A 14821-nucleotide genomic window follows, 5' to 3' on the forward strand; every position below is an offset into this window, starting at 1 on the left:
TTGTTTTAACCCGGCACACAGTGCCCTTGTTAGCCGCCCTGAGCCTTCGGGGTAGGGCGGGATATAAATGTAAATATAAATAAATAAATAAATAAATAAAGCCAAGTACTGCTGTACAATGTGGGCAGCTATACTGGAACAGGCACTCCTATCTCCTCTATATCTCCTGGATTATTCTACTCCAGTGAGTTGGAGAAAAGCCAAGACCGGATCTTTGCCTCGGGCAAGAAGAACATTGTAGAAGAAGCAAACAGGCACCAGGAAACACATCAGTGGGCACCATGTAGCATAGACTACAGAAAACTCTGAGAAGGAAAGCAATCCATTTAATGGGGCACAAGAACGCCTCCGAGTCCTGACACATTTGAAAACAGCTAGACAGCACTGAGAGAATAATAAGCAGGCTGCAATTTTCTAAGATGATTTACCTTTAAATATGTAGCCACACAGGGGGGAAATCATATTTTGTATGCGTAATAAATTACACAAGCCCTTGTGTAAATCTGAGCAATCGATCCAATTTATTGCAGTCAATTTATTAGACCTTGGTTAGCAAAGGGGAAAAGGAAGGGAAGCATATGATTGAAACAGGGAGGGAAAACAAACTTTGGCATGCAGAAAGGAAAAGGGCAGCCCGTGGGAAGAAAAAGAAATGCTATCTAGAACCCACAGGAGACCCACTCCAACCATGAAAAATTTGGCCTAGACTCCCTGTAATTTCTGAGATTTCAGTAATCCTGGCCAGAGTTTTAAAAGTCTTTTGCTCCAAACATGAGGTCTAGATATTTGCTTTCCTCCAACCAACGATAAGACTTGGAAATGGGGTACAAGAGGATTGAGGGAACCCAACATTGTAGAGCCTTCGGGCACTTTTGGAATCTGAGAGAGGAGGAGAAGGAGAAGAAGAAGAAGAAGAGGAGGAGGAGGAGGAGGAGGAGGAGATTGGATTTATACCCTGCCCTTCACTACCCAAAGGTGTCTCAGAGCGGCTTACAAACTCCTTTCCCTTCCCCTCCCCACAACAGACACCCTGTGAGGGAGGTGGGGCTGAGAGAGCTCTTGACAGAAACGGATCTTTTTCAAGGACAGCTCTTATCAGAACTACGGCTTGCCCAAGGTCATCCGGCAGGTGCAAGCGGAGGAGTGGGGAATCAAACCCGGTTCTCCCAGATTAGAGTCCGCGCACTTAACCACTACACCGAATAGTGGGCAGGGCACTACCACAAAATGACTCCCATGGGAAGCTGGGCCAATCACAAAATGTTGGTAGGCTTGTTGTTTTAACCCGGCACACAGTGCCCTTGTTAGCCGCCCTGAGCCTTCGGGGTAGGGCGGGATATAAATGTAAATATAAATAAATAAATAAATAAATAAAGCCAAGTACTGCTGTACAATGTGGGCAGCTATACTGGAACAGGCACTCCTATCTCCTCTATATCTCCTGGATTATTCTACTCCAGTGAGTTGGAGAAAAGCCACTAAGAGAGACCGTTGTGCAAGTCAGCCAGAAGATGACGGCTGATGCTGACGCTAAGGATGTGACTCCCTCAAGCAAAGGACTGGAATCTGGCATGCCCACACCACACCAACAATCACTTTACTCCCTCGTGAGTGAGCAAAGTGAACAGTGCTGGGCTGGCATCCTGGCTCAAATCCCTACTCTACCACGGAAACTCATGGGGTGACCTTGGGTCAGTCACGTGCTCTCAGCCTAGCCTACCTCACAGGGTTGTAGGTGCGGAAAAATGAAGGAGGGGGCAACGATGTTCTATACCGCTTTGGGGCTCCATTCAGGGGAAAAGTGGGAGACGTTTTTTAGAAGAAGAAGAGAAGAGATTGGATTTATACCCCGCCCTTCACTTGGAGTCTCAGAGCGGCTTACAAACTCCTTTCCCTTCAACCACCACCATGGGGCAAGAAGGAACATTCTGGGAGCAATACAATCAAATCTGCAAACTTTCCACCTTGAAAGCATGAGGCTGTTGCTCCAGAAACAACGCACTTGGGAGCTCAGTGAACAACTCCTCGTTAGAAAAAAACCCATAAAGACGTCACTTTCACAGGCAGGAATTCCATGTATCAATGGATGCCTTTATTTAAGTAGTGACGCCTTTCTCAACGCATTTTTTATTACAGAAATATAAGCATGGAAGGGAGAAAAATATTTTTGGGTGAACTCAATGGGCCGAAAGGACAACAACCCCAGCAAAAATACCCAGGATGCCAATGCAAGCCTTCAAAGCAAAAGGTTCCTTGAAAGGAATTCTGGCTGCTGCAGCTTTAGACTCTGGAATTAATTGTCATATTTATATAGAAGTTCACAATACAGTTTTGAAATCTACAATAATTGTGCTTAATGCACAAATGACATGTACTGTAATTTCATAATTGCTACCACAGGGCCTTCTGGTTATTTCATTTCTGCCTCAGCATTTCACATAAACAGTTTCTAGAACTGAAGCTCCACGGTGCAGAACCCCAACAGTTCTAAACAGTAGTTCTCTCAGGAATGGAAGAAGGCGATCCTGAAGGCTGCCATCATACATGCATGACAATCTGCACATGGTGCACATGTATCCGCTCTTTCCCAGTTTCTGCCTGCCTCAGACGGTGACTCTGAGCAGAAGGTTCTTCTACAGATGCAAGCCTGTAAAAGTCTGCCTCGGGAACTTTGCAGAGCCCCAAGTATGCCCACTCTAAGAGAGAGCATTGTGCAAGTCAGCCAGACAGAAGATGATGGCTGACGCTGATACTAAGGATGTGACTCCCTCAAGCAAAGAACTGGAATATTGCATGCCCACACCACACCGACAATCACTTTACTCCCTCGTGAGTGAGCAAAGTGAACAGTGCTGGACTGGCATCCTGGCTCAAAATCCCTAATCTACAACGGAAACTCATGGGGTGACCTTGGGCCAGTCACAGGCTCTCACCCTAACCTACCTCACAGGGTTGTAGGTGTGGAAAAATGAAGGAGGGGCAACAATGTTCTAAACCGCTTTGGGGCTCCATTCAGGGGGTAAGTGGGAGACGTTTTTTTAGGAGAAGAAGAGAAGAGATTGGAGTTATACCCCGCCCTTCACTTGGAGTCTCAGAGCGGCTCACAAGCTCCTTTCCCTTCCCCTCCCCACCACAGACACCCTGTGAGGTGGGTGGGGCTGAGAGAACTCTGACACAAACTGCTCTTTTTCAAGGACAGCTGTGCCAGAGCTTGTGACTGACCCAAGGTCACATCAGCAGGTGCAAGTGGAGGAGTGGGGAATCAAACCCTGTTCTCCCAGATTAGAGTCCGTGCACTTAACCACTGCACCGAACTGGCTCTCTTTTGCAAATGCAGCGGCAAGAACTGCTTATTCGAAAAGGAGAATAGTGTGGGGAAGTTTAACCTTTTCTTCCCTGCTCTTTTGCCGCTGGGAAAAAGTCCCTCCAGAAATACCGCTGTAACCCTGATAAGAACAACTAACAAGTATGTTTCAAATGTCTAGTCTGATCTTAAGAACTGGGGCTTGGGCTGCAAGCAGTGCGATAGCTACTGGGTGCCTAGCTCCAGGTTTGTCTTGCCAGGGAGCTCTTCCAGGTCCTGCAAAAACCAACCTTTCCCTGCTAGGGCCTCCTTGGAACTAGAAATCTTTTGTCAAGCACATTCTGACCAGTGCCAAATGACTACTGCTCCAGCCAAGCCACGTTCAACCCTTGCTCAGCACTCCACAGGATCTTCACTTGGCTTCTGCAAGATAACAGGTAATGGAGACAGAATATCATTTCAAAAGAACTATGCTGGCCTTCTGTTTGCTCCCAGGCATAATTTAAAGACTTGGATATTACCTGTAAAGCACTGTGTGGTCTGGGACAAGGGTGCCTAAGACCTGCTTGGTCCCACGAGAACCTGCCTTTCAACTCAAATTGTCTGCAGATGCTTTGCAGTGGGTCCCCCATGCCTTTAGAGGTCACTAGAAACAGCTTCTTCCCAGTACTTGTCCCTCATCTCTGAAACTCCCTTCCCACAGCCATACATCTGACACCTTGTCTACTTTTAGATGCCAAGTGACTTTTTTTTACCCACACTTTTGTCCACTTACACATATATGGGTGTGTCCGTATGGTCCGTCCGTCCCCCGTCCCCCCGCCATTTCAATAGCTTTTTACTGCTTTACATATTGGCAGTTTGCGCTGTTCCATGAAATTGTATCCATTTTACTGGCTCTTATTTAGGTTTTATTTTTAACTCATTTATCCTTTTTAATATTTTGATGTATGTCTTAAGCTTTGCTGTTGGAAGCCACCTCAAAAGTCATCGGTTGACACGTTGCAAGGCGCGAGGGCTTTCTGTGTGTGTTAGAAATCAAAATGTCTCAGAACTAGCCTCAAATCAAAGAGATTAGAAGCAAGTAGGAAAAGACAGTACATATGAAAAGAAATAAATGAATAGCAGAGCACTTAGGGAAAACACTGGTATAATATTAAAATGGGGGTACATGGGTCATGCGAGCTGCGGTGGCTCAAGTGGTTAAGACACTGAACTGCAGGCTGTGGAAGGTCAGTAGTTCAGCAGTTCGAGACCCGGGTGCCGCAAGAAAAAGCAGAGAGCAGAAGCTGAGAAAGACCTCTTTTTTTTTGCCTAAGACCCTGGAGAGAAGCTGTCACTCTAAATAAGACTGAGTTAAATGGACCATTGATATAAGAAAGCTTTACGTATGCACCTACCTCTACAATGCCCTTGTTATCTTTCCATGGCCCTATATGAAAAACACAGTACCTATCTAATTTATCTACTATAATAATAATAATAATAATAAAATAATAATAAAGGCAGGAGAAGAGGGAGGGGAGGTTGCTCCCCCCCCGCCTCTCCCCACCCCTGCCTGCCTGGGGCCAGGGAGGGCCTTAGCGGGGCTTCCTCGCACTTCCGCCGGCCTTGCAGGTCCACCGCCGGGCCCCTGATGTCAGGGATGTGGCATATGCTAATGAGTTATGCTAATGAGTTCCCCTAGCTCTTTTTCTACGAAATGACCCCTGGATATAAGAAAGCTTTACATATGCACATACCTCTAGCAATGCCCTTCTTATCTTTCAATGGCCCTGTATGAAAAGCACAGTACCTATCTAATTTATCTACTTAATTTATCTTGTTCTTCAAGGACCATCTCTCTTACTGTGCACCCACATAGCAACTCAATCCTCTTAGCAAGTCCTCTTTGCTGTCCCCTCCTGCAGAGTTGTTAGGATTCAATGTCAGGTTTTTACTGCAGCGGCGTTTGTCCTGCGGTCGGGCATCCTCCAACAGGTCAGGAAGACCTAGCTATCTGCTGTTCTTTAGGAAAGGGTTCAGAAAAGCTTTTGAAGGCAGGTAGAGTTAATGATTTATTTTTGCTGGGATGTTCTGCGATAACGACTGCTTTGTCAGTGGTGCGGTCAGACGCGCAATTTGATCTGGTGTCGTGACTGTTCAGCAACGGATTTTATATCCACGTCCACACACCCAACACCTGCGCACCGTCCCCAGCCATCGGTTTCCGGCTCAAACCCCCTTTAAAACAGAGTATTTTGCTACCAGGTCCCCAAGTGGTGTTTTCCTGATTTTCCGGTTCTAGCTGCACTTTTCTGACGTCTGATCGCTAATGCGGTGTCGAGCCACTTCCGGTTTAAACCCCCTCCCTGCTCGAAAGCTGGAAAGTGGCACAGGTCTTCCACTTTCCCCCCGCCATTTTTTTAATGTGTTGGCAGTATACACATAGGCGGAGCTCCGCCACCACGTTTAGAAAACCGACATTTAAACAGTCACTTGCTTTAGAGTTTAGATGAGTTCGGGATCTCATGGAGGCCATTTTTGGGTCAAACTTTTAAAGGGAAGTCTTTTGTTGGAGGGGTTGGATTGATTCGCCCTGGTGGTTCTGCGCATGTGCCAATGGTTGTTTGCCCCCCCCCAATTCTACGGAGGGGCACCTATGCGCATACTGAGGAAAATTTTAAAAAACCCGCCGCAGGACCCTCCTGCGGGTTGGTAGTGTAGACGCCGGGGAGTGACGTGACTGCGCGGTGAGGCGGGATAAGGGAGGTAAGTGTGATTGCGATTATCCAGATAAAATATAATTTGGTTAGAACCGGAGCAGTTTAACCCGCTCTCAGCACGCCATCTGACCGCACCCTGTATGAGGCAACCTGATGGACGAGAGCTTGAGGGAGAGTACTAAAGTCACTACTGTGCTGTCTAAAGAGTTTTGGGTTAAACTGGAGTGATAGTGGCAGATTGGACGGGAAGCAGAAGCTATGTAGTTCACATTTCCCACACTGATAGCAGTGGCATGCCCTCCATCTGGTGTACCAGTGCACTCCTAGTCTCCCCGGAGGGATTCTGCATTACTGTGTGACAATCTGCTCTAGCGACAAATAATTTTTGGATACCAAAACCCTCATTTAACCCACATCGGTCACCTTTCCTGCTGCTCAGATTCTGCTTCTTTTCTGATTTTGTCCTTTGTTATAAAATCATCCTGACGTTGGAGTCCCAGTGCTGTCACTCCAGAAGTGTCGTACAAGGGAAAGCAATAGCTTGCTGTAGAGTTTCAAGGAGAAACTATCCCTAGGACTCGTCTTCATTACTTGTTCCTACAGAACTTATTGATCTAGCCTATAAAACAGCAGGTATCAGCCTGCCAGTAAACAAAGCAATATGTTGCTTCATGGTCCTGTTTTCCCCTGGGGTGTGCAGTGCCTGGCGTAAAAGAACCCGTTTTCATTTGTGGCCGCTAATCACCACCACCACCAACACAAAGAGTACTTACTAACAAGCACTACTGCACAGGCTTTCTGTATGTGCCGTTCTATTATGCCTTTCCCTGACAAGCCATATTGCATTATAGAGATGAGAGAGATCCATAAAATCCACACGCACAACAAACTGACTAATGATTTACATGGTAAGAGCAGCGTACACAACAATACACAATTTATAGGTTTCTTATTTTCTTATTTTCTCCGGGAACAGAAACTAAAAACCAGAAAAGAAATACGTTCCTGTTAAGGGTTTACCACCTCTCCAAGCGCAGGTCCATCAATTAGATGCAATTTTTTTTTCTACCATAGCAGTAATTCCTAGCAGAAAATCTCAAGCGAGCAGCACACAAGCACCAGCCTCCTTAATACATTCCCTAGATCCAGTTTTATCTAAGGACTTAGAGAAGAAAATCTGGTTGGCTCCAAGCTGCCATCAGAGGGTCTGGTGCTTCCACAAGAGCATCTACAGGGGGCAGGAGAAGGCCCCCTGCCAGCATCGTCTTTCACTTCCACCTCCTCTTACCCATTTGGGGGCTAAAACTTGCACTCTGCTTGCTTGTGACAGGAAAGCCTAGAAAAACTATGAGCAGTTCCTGAAGTAATCCAGAAATGGTCACAGACCATAACAGTGCCTCTCCAGAACAGGCTTCAGGGTGTCAGCTAAGGCTGCCATGGATTGGAACGTGTGGGTAGCTCTCCTTGTCTCTTCTCCTCCCTTCCCCCCCTTCTCCCTTCGGCTACGTGCTGTTATCTGTCCCGTGTCCTTGAAGGCTTTACTCTGCCTGCTCCTAGCTTCCCGCTGGGAAATGTAACCGCTGCTTTTTGCTTCAGGTGCTTGCCTATTGGCTTTACCGTATCAGGGGGTCATGTATGAAGGGGGTATATCTGAAGGTTCAAACCGTTAGCCCGCCATTCCTGACAGAAGTGTTCATGGTGTCCTAAGTACTGGCTCTCAATAAACTGGAACTTCTGAAGGAACGTTGTTGAGTGTCTTGACTGGGAAGCCTTGTCTTGACTGTCTTGACTGGGAAGACACAGGGACACAAACTCCTTTAAAGTTCTCCATAGCCTTACTGCTCTTCCTTCCCCTTCACATCTCATCCAACTGTACCAACCCCAAAGTTTCCATGTCTCTTAAATGACCTCATCCATTCTTTCTCGCTGTCCCTTCTGCCTGGAACTCTACCCCAGAACAGCTATGCGGTACCCACCTCTCTTTTCCCACTCAAATCTCGTCTCTCTTCATGAAACTTAGTCTCCATCCCCACTGAAATGAGGCCAAAGGAAAAATACTTGCACATATCCATCCCTTGCTATATGTACCTCCTCGCTTCTGAAACTAAGAAACCATTAATTAATTAATTAATTAGATTTCTATGTGTTCTCATCAGAGCTCTGTTCGAGGTGGCTTGCAATTAAAATAATAAGTTAGCAATAAAAGCAAGCCATTAACGCAACCCATTAAATGTATCATCTGTAAAGAGTAGTTTATTTATTTATTTATTTAATTATTTAATTTCTTCCCCACCCACGATAAGGAACTACAAATGTTAATAGAGCTACAGAAATAAATAATATCCATCTCACAAACATATATATACATCAATGGAAAATAAGGAGAAATATTTTTAATTCCTGAGCTCAGGCCCTGTAAATTACTATGTAAAAACATTCGAGTAATCCATTTGATCATAGAACCAGTTAAGAGCTGCAACTTAGAAAGGAGAGAGATAAAAGAACAATAGTCAAATTGAAAAATGAAAAAGGTGACGATAAACATGACACACTAGAAATACAGAAAATTGTGGAAAGTTTTTATAAAAAGCTATATCACCAGGAAACGCAAAACCCACATCAAAGAGTAAAATACCTAGACCAATATAATAAAGATAAATTCAATAAAGAGCAAAAACAGATATTGAATTAACTGATTTCTATGTGTGAAGTTACAGAAGCAATAAAAAAACAGAAGAAAAAGAAAACCCCAGGTCCAGATGGAATTCCGGTAGAGATCTATCAAATACTTGAAGATCAGATTAGTTTCCCATTAAAAGATTTGGTACAGCAGATGGGGAAGACTGGGGAAATACCAGAAACATGGAATTCAGCGATTATAACTTTGATTCATAAGCCAAACACAGAAAGAGATGAGGTTAAAAACTATAGGCCAATCTCCTTACTAAATGCAGATTATAAAATATATGCTAATATACTAGCTTTTAAAAGATATTAGTACAAAAGATATATAATGATCAGACAGGATTTCTTCCCAAGAGGCAAATGAAAATGAACCTGCAAACAGTGATTAATGTTTTAGAATACTATGAACAACACCTTGAGAAACAAATGGTGTTAATGTGTTTAGCTGCCAAGAAAGCGTTCGATAATTTATCCTGAAAATTTCTGATACAAAAACTCAGATTATGGGATTCCGGAGAAATGTTTTTGGAAATGATTATGGCAATTTATAGAAAACAATACGCTCAGATTATAGTAAATGGAGAATTAACCCAAGTTATAGAAATTCACAAAGGCGTAAGACGAGGATGTCCATTGTCCCCTCTGCTTTTTATATTTGCATTAGAAACCCTTAACAATGTAGTGAGAGAAAACAGCCTAATTAAAGGTTTGAAAGTAATAGATGAAAAATATAAATTGCAGGCATTTGCGGATGATCTGTTATTTATTATAGAAAATCCTTTAAAGTCAATACCAGTTTTCTTGGGAGTGATCAAAGAATATGGATACGTGGCTGGACTTAAGATCAATATAAGTAAGACTAAATGATTGGCTAAGAACTGTTGTCAAAAAACATTGCAAGATATATAAGCCTTAACTAATATAGAAATAGTTTTAAAAAATCAAATACTTGGGTATAATTATATCAAATAAATGTAGTACACTAATGGAGGATAACTATAATAAGTTGTTAGAAGAAATTAGAAAATATCTGTCTAAATGGAAAGACCTGCATATTTCAATGATGGGAAGGATAGCGATGCTAAACATTAATATATTACCAAGATTCCTATTTCTAGTACAAAACATACCTATAGTTAGAAAAGTACAATACTTTGAAGAACTTGATAAAGTAACTAGACTATTTGTTTGGGCACTGAAAAGATCAAGGATAAAATGGAAAATAATGCAAGAAAAGGGGCGGATTTGGTGTACCAAATTGGAGGTTGTACTACCAAGCAGCAGCTTTAAATTGGATAAGGGAATGTTGAAGAATACTAGATGCTTGGCATTAGAAGGTTTTGATTTGTGCATGGGATGACATGCCTACACTTGGTATGGAAAGGATAGAATCCATTCCAATTTTCAACAACATGCCTTAAGAGGACGACTGCTTAAAATTTGGAACAACATGAAAGAACGGTACTATAAGAAAGTACCCTTATGGGTATCTCCATTAGAGGCATTTGTTAGTACCTCATTTATAACAAAATATGAAATTTTACTAGATAAAAAGAAACTGAAAGATGGGGAAGTTTTAGGAGATCAACATAATATCAGGCTTTCTTGGTGGGAAATTAATCAATTAAGATCAAGATATGATAAAGATGTAAAAGTTGAGTTTGAGGAAAGTAGAAACGAATTAGAGAAGATCTGGCTATCATCGAGTGACAAACTGATTCAGAAATTATACAACTGGTTACTTGAGGAGGCTATGCTGGAGGAAACAGTGAAAACGTCAATGGTGACATAGATGCAGGATTTAGGATATACAATAAACTTGGAAGAATGGAATAATGAATGGAAAAAATTGAAAATTTTAAGAGCAATATCTTATAAAGAAAATGTATATAAAATGCATCATAGATGGTACTGGTCACCAGATAGAATTTCAAAATGTCAAAAGAATATATCTAATACTTGTTGGAGATGCAAGTCTAATGTAGGTACCTTCTACCATATGTGGTGGAGATGCCAAGAAGTTCAAAAGTAATGGAAAATGGTTCAAAACATAACTGGGGAAATTATGAATGTAAAAGTAGACTTAAGTCCGGAAATGTATTTATTGAATATAATATCAGGTGATAAATATACACGTTGAGAACAGTATAGCATATCTGTACAATTTCAAGGATTTTATTAGCAAAACATTGGAAGATGGATAGAATACCCTCCCAAGAAGAAATAGCATTTAAATTACTAGAAGTAGTAGAAATGGACTGGTTACAAGCACAAGTATGTGGGACTAAAGAGAAAGTAGTTGGTCAAAGATGTATAAGAGTTAAACAATGGATTGAAAATAATGCATTTATTATTTAGTTTAACTTCTACCCCACCCTCCCTGCCGTAGCAGCTCAGGGCAGCTTACACAAAACCACTAAAAGAATATACATTTCAATATAACGCACATAATAAATTTAAAACCATTAATGTATCATTGGCGGCATGGTATAATAAAGTGCATCTAAACACGTTCCACAGTGCAACCGCTTTAAATAGCTTCAACTCGCAGATCGGCACAGATCGGTCAATGGGTGCCGCTCCCACTGGAACGCCTGCCGGAAAAGCTCCGTTTTCACGGCCCTGTGGAACTGCTGAAGGTCCCGCAGGGCCCTGATCTCACCTGGGAGCTCATTCCAGTAAGTCGGTGCCACCAGGGAGAACGTCCTGGTCCTGGTCAATGTCAGCCTAGCGTCCTTAGGACCAGGGAGGGTCAGGCGGTTTTGTTTTCCTGATCGCAGTGCTCTCTGGGGAACATGCGGGGAGAGGCGGTCCCTCAGGTTTGGCCACCACCAGTTCTGCGATTAGCTGGTGAACCCTGGCACACCGGAAGGCTGGTAACAGATGTAGGGAGCATAGCCATGGTAGCAGTGACTCTTGCAAAAGACTCCATCAACAACTCTGAACAGTACAATTCATACCACAGACAACATGGTACCTCCACGAAATTGCACAGCATGCCTTTGTCGTGTGGCCATAACAGGATTATCCCAATTTTGTACTGCTCCCAAGTGTTCTTCTAGCCCAGATGATATGCTGGGATAACTCAGATAATTAAACGATTAAAAGCTTCTGTGAGCACTATAGAGGCAATGCTTATTTATTTACTTCATCTACCCCCCCTTTCTCCCCAATGGGGGCCCAAAGCAGCTTACATCGTCCCTCCATTTTATCCTCACAACAGCCCTGTGGGGTAGGTTAGGCTGAGAGTAGGTGACTGGCTGAACATCACCCAACAAGCTTCCATAGTAGAATGAGGATTCAAAGCTGGGTTTCCCAGATCATAGTCCGATACCCTATCTACTACACCACATTGAGACGGAGCAGCCAATCATCACATGCAGAAAAGGGCAACTAGGATGATAAAAGGGTTGGAAGACTTTCCCTATGAAGAAAAGTTAAAGCGCTTGGGGCTCTTTAGCTTGGAGAAACGACGACTGAGGGGTGACATAATTGAGGTTTACAAGATTATGCGTGGGATAGAGCAGGCAGAGAAAGAAGTACTTTTCTCCCTTTCTCACAATACAAGAACTTGTGGGCACTCAATTAAATTGCTGAGCAGTCGGGTTAGAACAGATAAAAGGAAGTACTTCTTCACCCAAAGAGTGATTAACACATGGAATTCACTGCCGCAGGAGGTGGTGGCAGCTACAAGCATGGACGGCTTCAAGAGGGAACTAGATAAGCATATGGAGCAGAGATCCATCAGTGGGTATTAGCCACAAGGTATTGATAGGAACTCTCGGTCTGGGGCAAGGGATGCTCTGTATTCTTGTTGCTTGGGGGGGCGGATTTGGTGTACCAAATTGGAGGTTGTACTACCAAGCAGCAGCTTTAAATTGGATAAGGGAATGTTGAAGAATACTAGATGCTTGGCATTAGAAGGTTTTGATTTGTGCATGGGATGACATGCCTACACTTGGTATGGAAAGGATAGAATCCATTCCAATTTTCAAGTGTGTCATGTATGGCTGCAAGAGTTGGACTATAAGGAAGGCCGAGCGCCGAAGAATAGATTCTTTTGAACTATGGTGCTGGAGAAGACTCTTGAGAGTCCCTTGGACTGCAAGAAGATCAAATCAGTCAATCCTAAAAGAAATCAACCCTGACTGTTCCCTGGAAGGCCAGATAATGAAACTGAAGCTCAAATACTTTGGCCACCAAATGAGAAGGGAGCACTCACTGGAGAAGACCCTGATGCTGGGAAAGATTGAAGGTCAAAGAAGACGGGGACGGCAAAGGATGAGATGGTTAGACAGTGTCATAGATGCAACGAACATGAAGTTGAGCAAACTTCAGAGGACGGCAGAAGACCGGAAGGCCTGGCGTGATCTGGTCCATGGGGTTGCGAAGAGTCTGACTCGACTGTGCGACTGAACAACAGCAACAACCTTCACACATGTATCCTTATTGTCCCTTAATGTTTTCCATCTGAGAGACTGGAGATCATAAACATTTAGATTAGAAAACAACTTTTGTAGTAAACAAAAGAAAGTGTATTATTTGGACAGTCTCATAAAGTCACACAATAGGACAACCAGCACCAGGGTGATCTAGTGTACCTCAAGCATGACTGGATTAGATTGCAGAATTACCCACCCTCAGAGGAGGCTGCTATTAGAGGACAGTGCTCCATGAGTCACTATTGCATCTTTGCATGAACAAACCAACATGCAGAAACAGTAGGGGAGCTCCTCTAAGGCAGATTCATACCCTTTTACACACCAAATAAATAGTATTAAAAGTAATTTTAAAAGTGTGACACTTTAAATTAAGGGGGAAAAATCTGCCTCAATGATCAGATGGTTGGGGAAAGATTGCTACAAATATTCCTATTTTTTTTAAAGAAGACCATTAGCTGTTGATATGGAGTATCTAGTCCCTTAAAAAAGGACTATGTGTACAAGCCCTTGAACTGCCCAACCAGCTATGTTGTCACTGACATTTTAACCGAAGTGCTCCTTCCTATGAGCCAGGGCTATTTTGGGGCAGGAACGGAGTTCCGGCTGGCTTCAGAGTTGGCCACGCCCACTACAGCCAAAACCTCTGCATGCATGGCTACAGGGGGAAGGCCTGGAGAGCGACCCCCCACCCGGCGACTCCGAATCGGGTGGGCCCTGGAAGGATTGGGGAGGCATTTAAATGCCTCCCTGTGCCTTCCCTGGCCTGTCCAAGGGCCGGCTTGCCTGGGGTCCCTACAGCCACAGGGTGCCTAGGCAAGCTGGGGGGGGCTCGCCCAGGCAAGCCAAGGGGAGGCACGGGGTGTGGCCTAATATGCTAATGAGTTTCTGCTGTCCAAGGGCCGGCTTGCCCGGGGTCCCTACAGCCACGGGGTGCCTAAGCAAGCTGGGGGGGGGGGGGCTCGCCCTGGCAAGCCAAGGGGAGGCACAGGATGTGGCCTAATATGCTAATGAGTTTCTGCTGTTCTGTGTGGCCTGCTGGGCTTTTGCTACCGAAAAAGCCCTGCTATGGGCCCTTTCCCAACATCCACTCCAATAATTAATGGGCTGTTCTGAAAACGGCTCCTTACTTGTGAGAGATGATTGTGGGCGGCAGCTGTTTGTGATCTCCAGCCAGGACACACTTTCTGGCCTTCAGCAGAGGGATCCAGCAGCTCGCTTCAAGGGCTTGTGCGCATTCATCAATAACCACCAGATCAAAGTGATTGTCAGGAAGCAGCTTCAGGGGGCCATCAGAAGAGGCTCCTAATTAAACAAAGAGTACATTACACAACTGGGATGCCCATTATTAGGATTTCTAGCAAAAACGGTCTTTAAGCCCATCAGTACACTTGGCGAGAGGCTTTTGCTCTTGGTAACTGTCTATCCCTTACGGACCATAGCCCCTGCAGCGCTTTGCCATACCATCCAAAGTCCCTTACTGGTCACCATTCACTCTAGTCCCCACACTGTCCCTCCTTCCTGATTCCGCACTGGAACACAGCCTGATAGAAGTACTTGAGAAGAAGAACCTTGTGATGTTTAAATCTGTGCCTAGCCTTCACGTTTTCTCGTTCACACTGGCAAAGGTTACATCTACAGAGACAAAGCCCAAAGGGATTACGTTATGTTTCCTGTTAAGGTCGGAG

At 44.1% G+C, this 14821-nt stretch overlaps 1 protein-coding gene across 1 annotated transcript in view; it reads right to left on the bottom strand.

Annotated features, from left to right (window-relative positions):
* IGHMBP2 (immunoglobulin mu binding protein 2) overlaps positions 1 to 14821 on the bottom strand; it is a gene marked incomplete at its 3' end in the record, with an annotated part of 137080 nt that overhangs the window by 62271 nt on the left and 59988 nt on the right. Inside the window, exon 8 of the mRNA XM_015412828.1 lies at positions 14264 to 14438. Within this exon, the coding sequence (XP_015268314.1) occupies positions 14264 to 14438 (175 nt within the window). The remainder of the gene's footprint in view (positions 1 to 14263; positions 14439 to 14821) is intronic.

Source organism: Gekko japonicus, unplaced genomic scaffold (genome assembly GCF_001447785.1).
Source record: "Gekko japonicus isolate JY-2015 unplaced genomic scaffold, Gekko_japonicus_V1.1 scaffold1149, whole genome shotgun sequence".
NCBI classification, from domain to species: Eukaryota; Metazoa; Chordata; class Lepidosauria; order Squamata; family Gekkonidae; genus Gekko; species Gekko japonicus.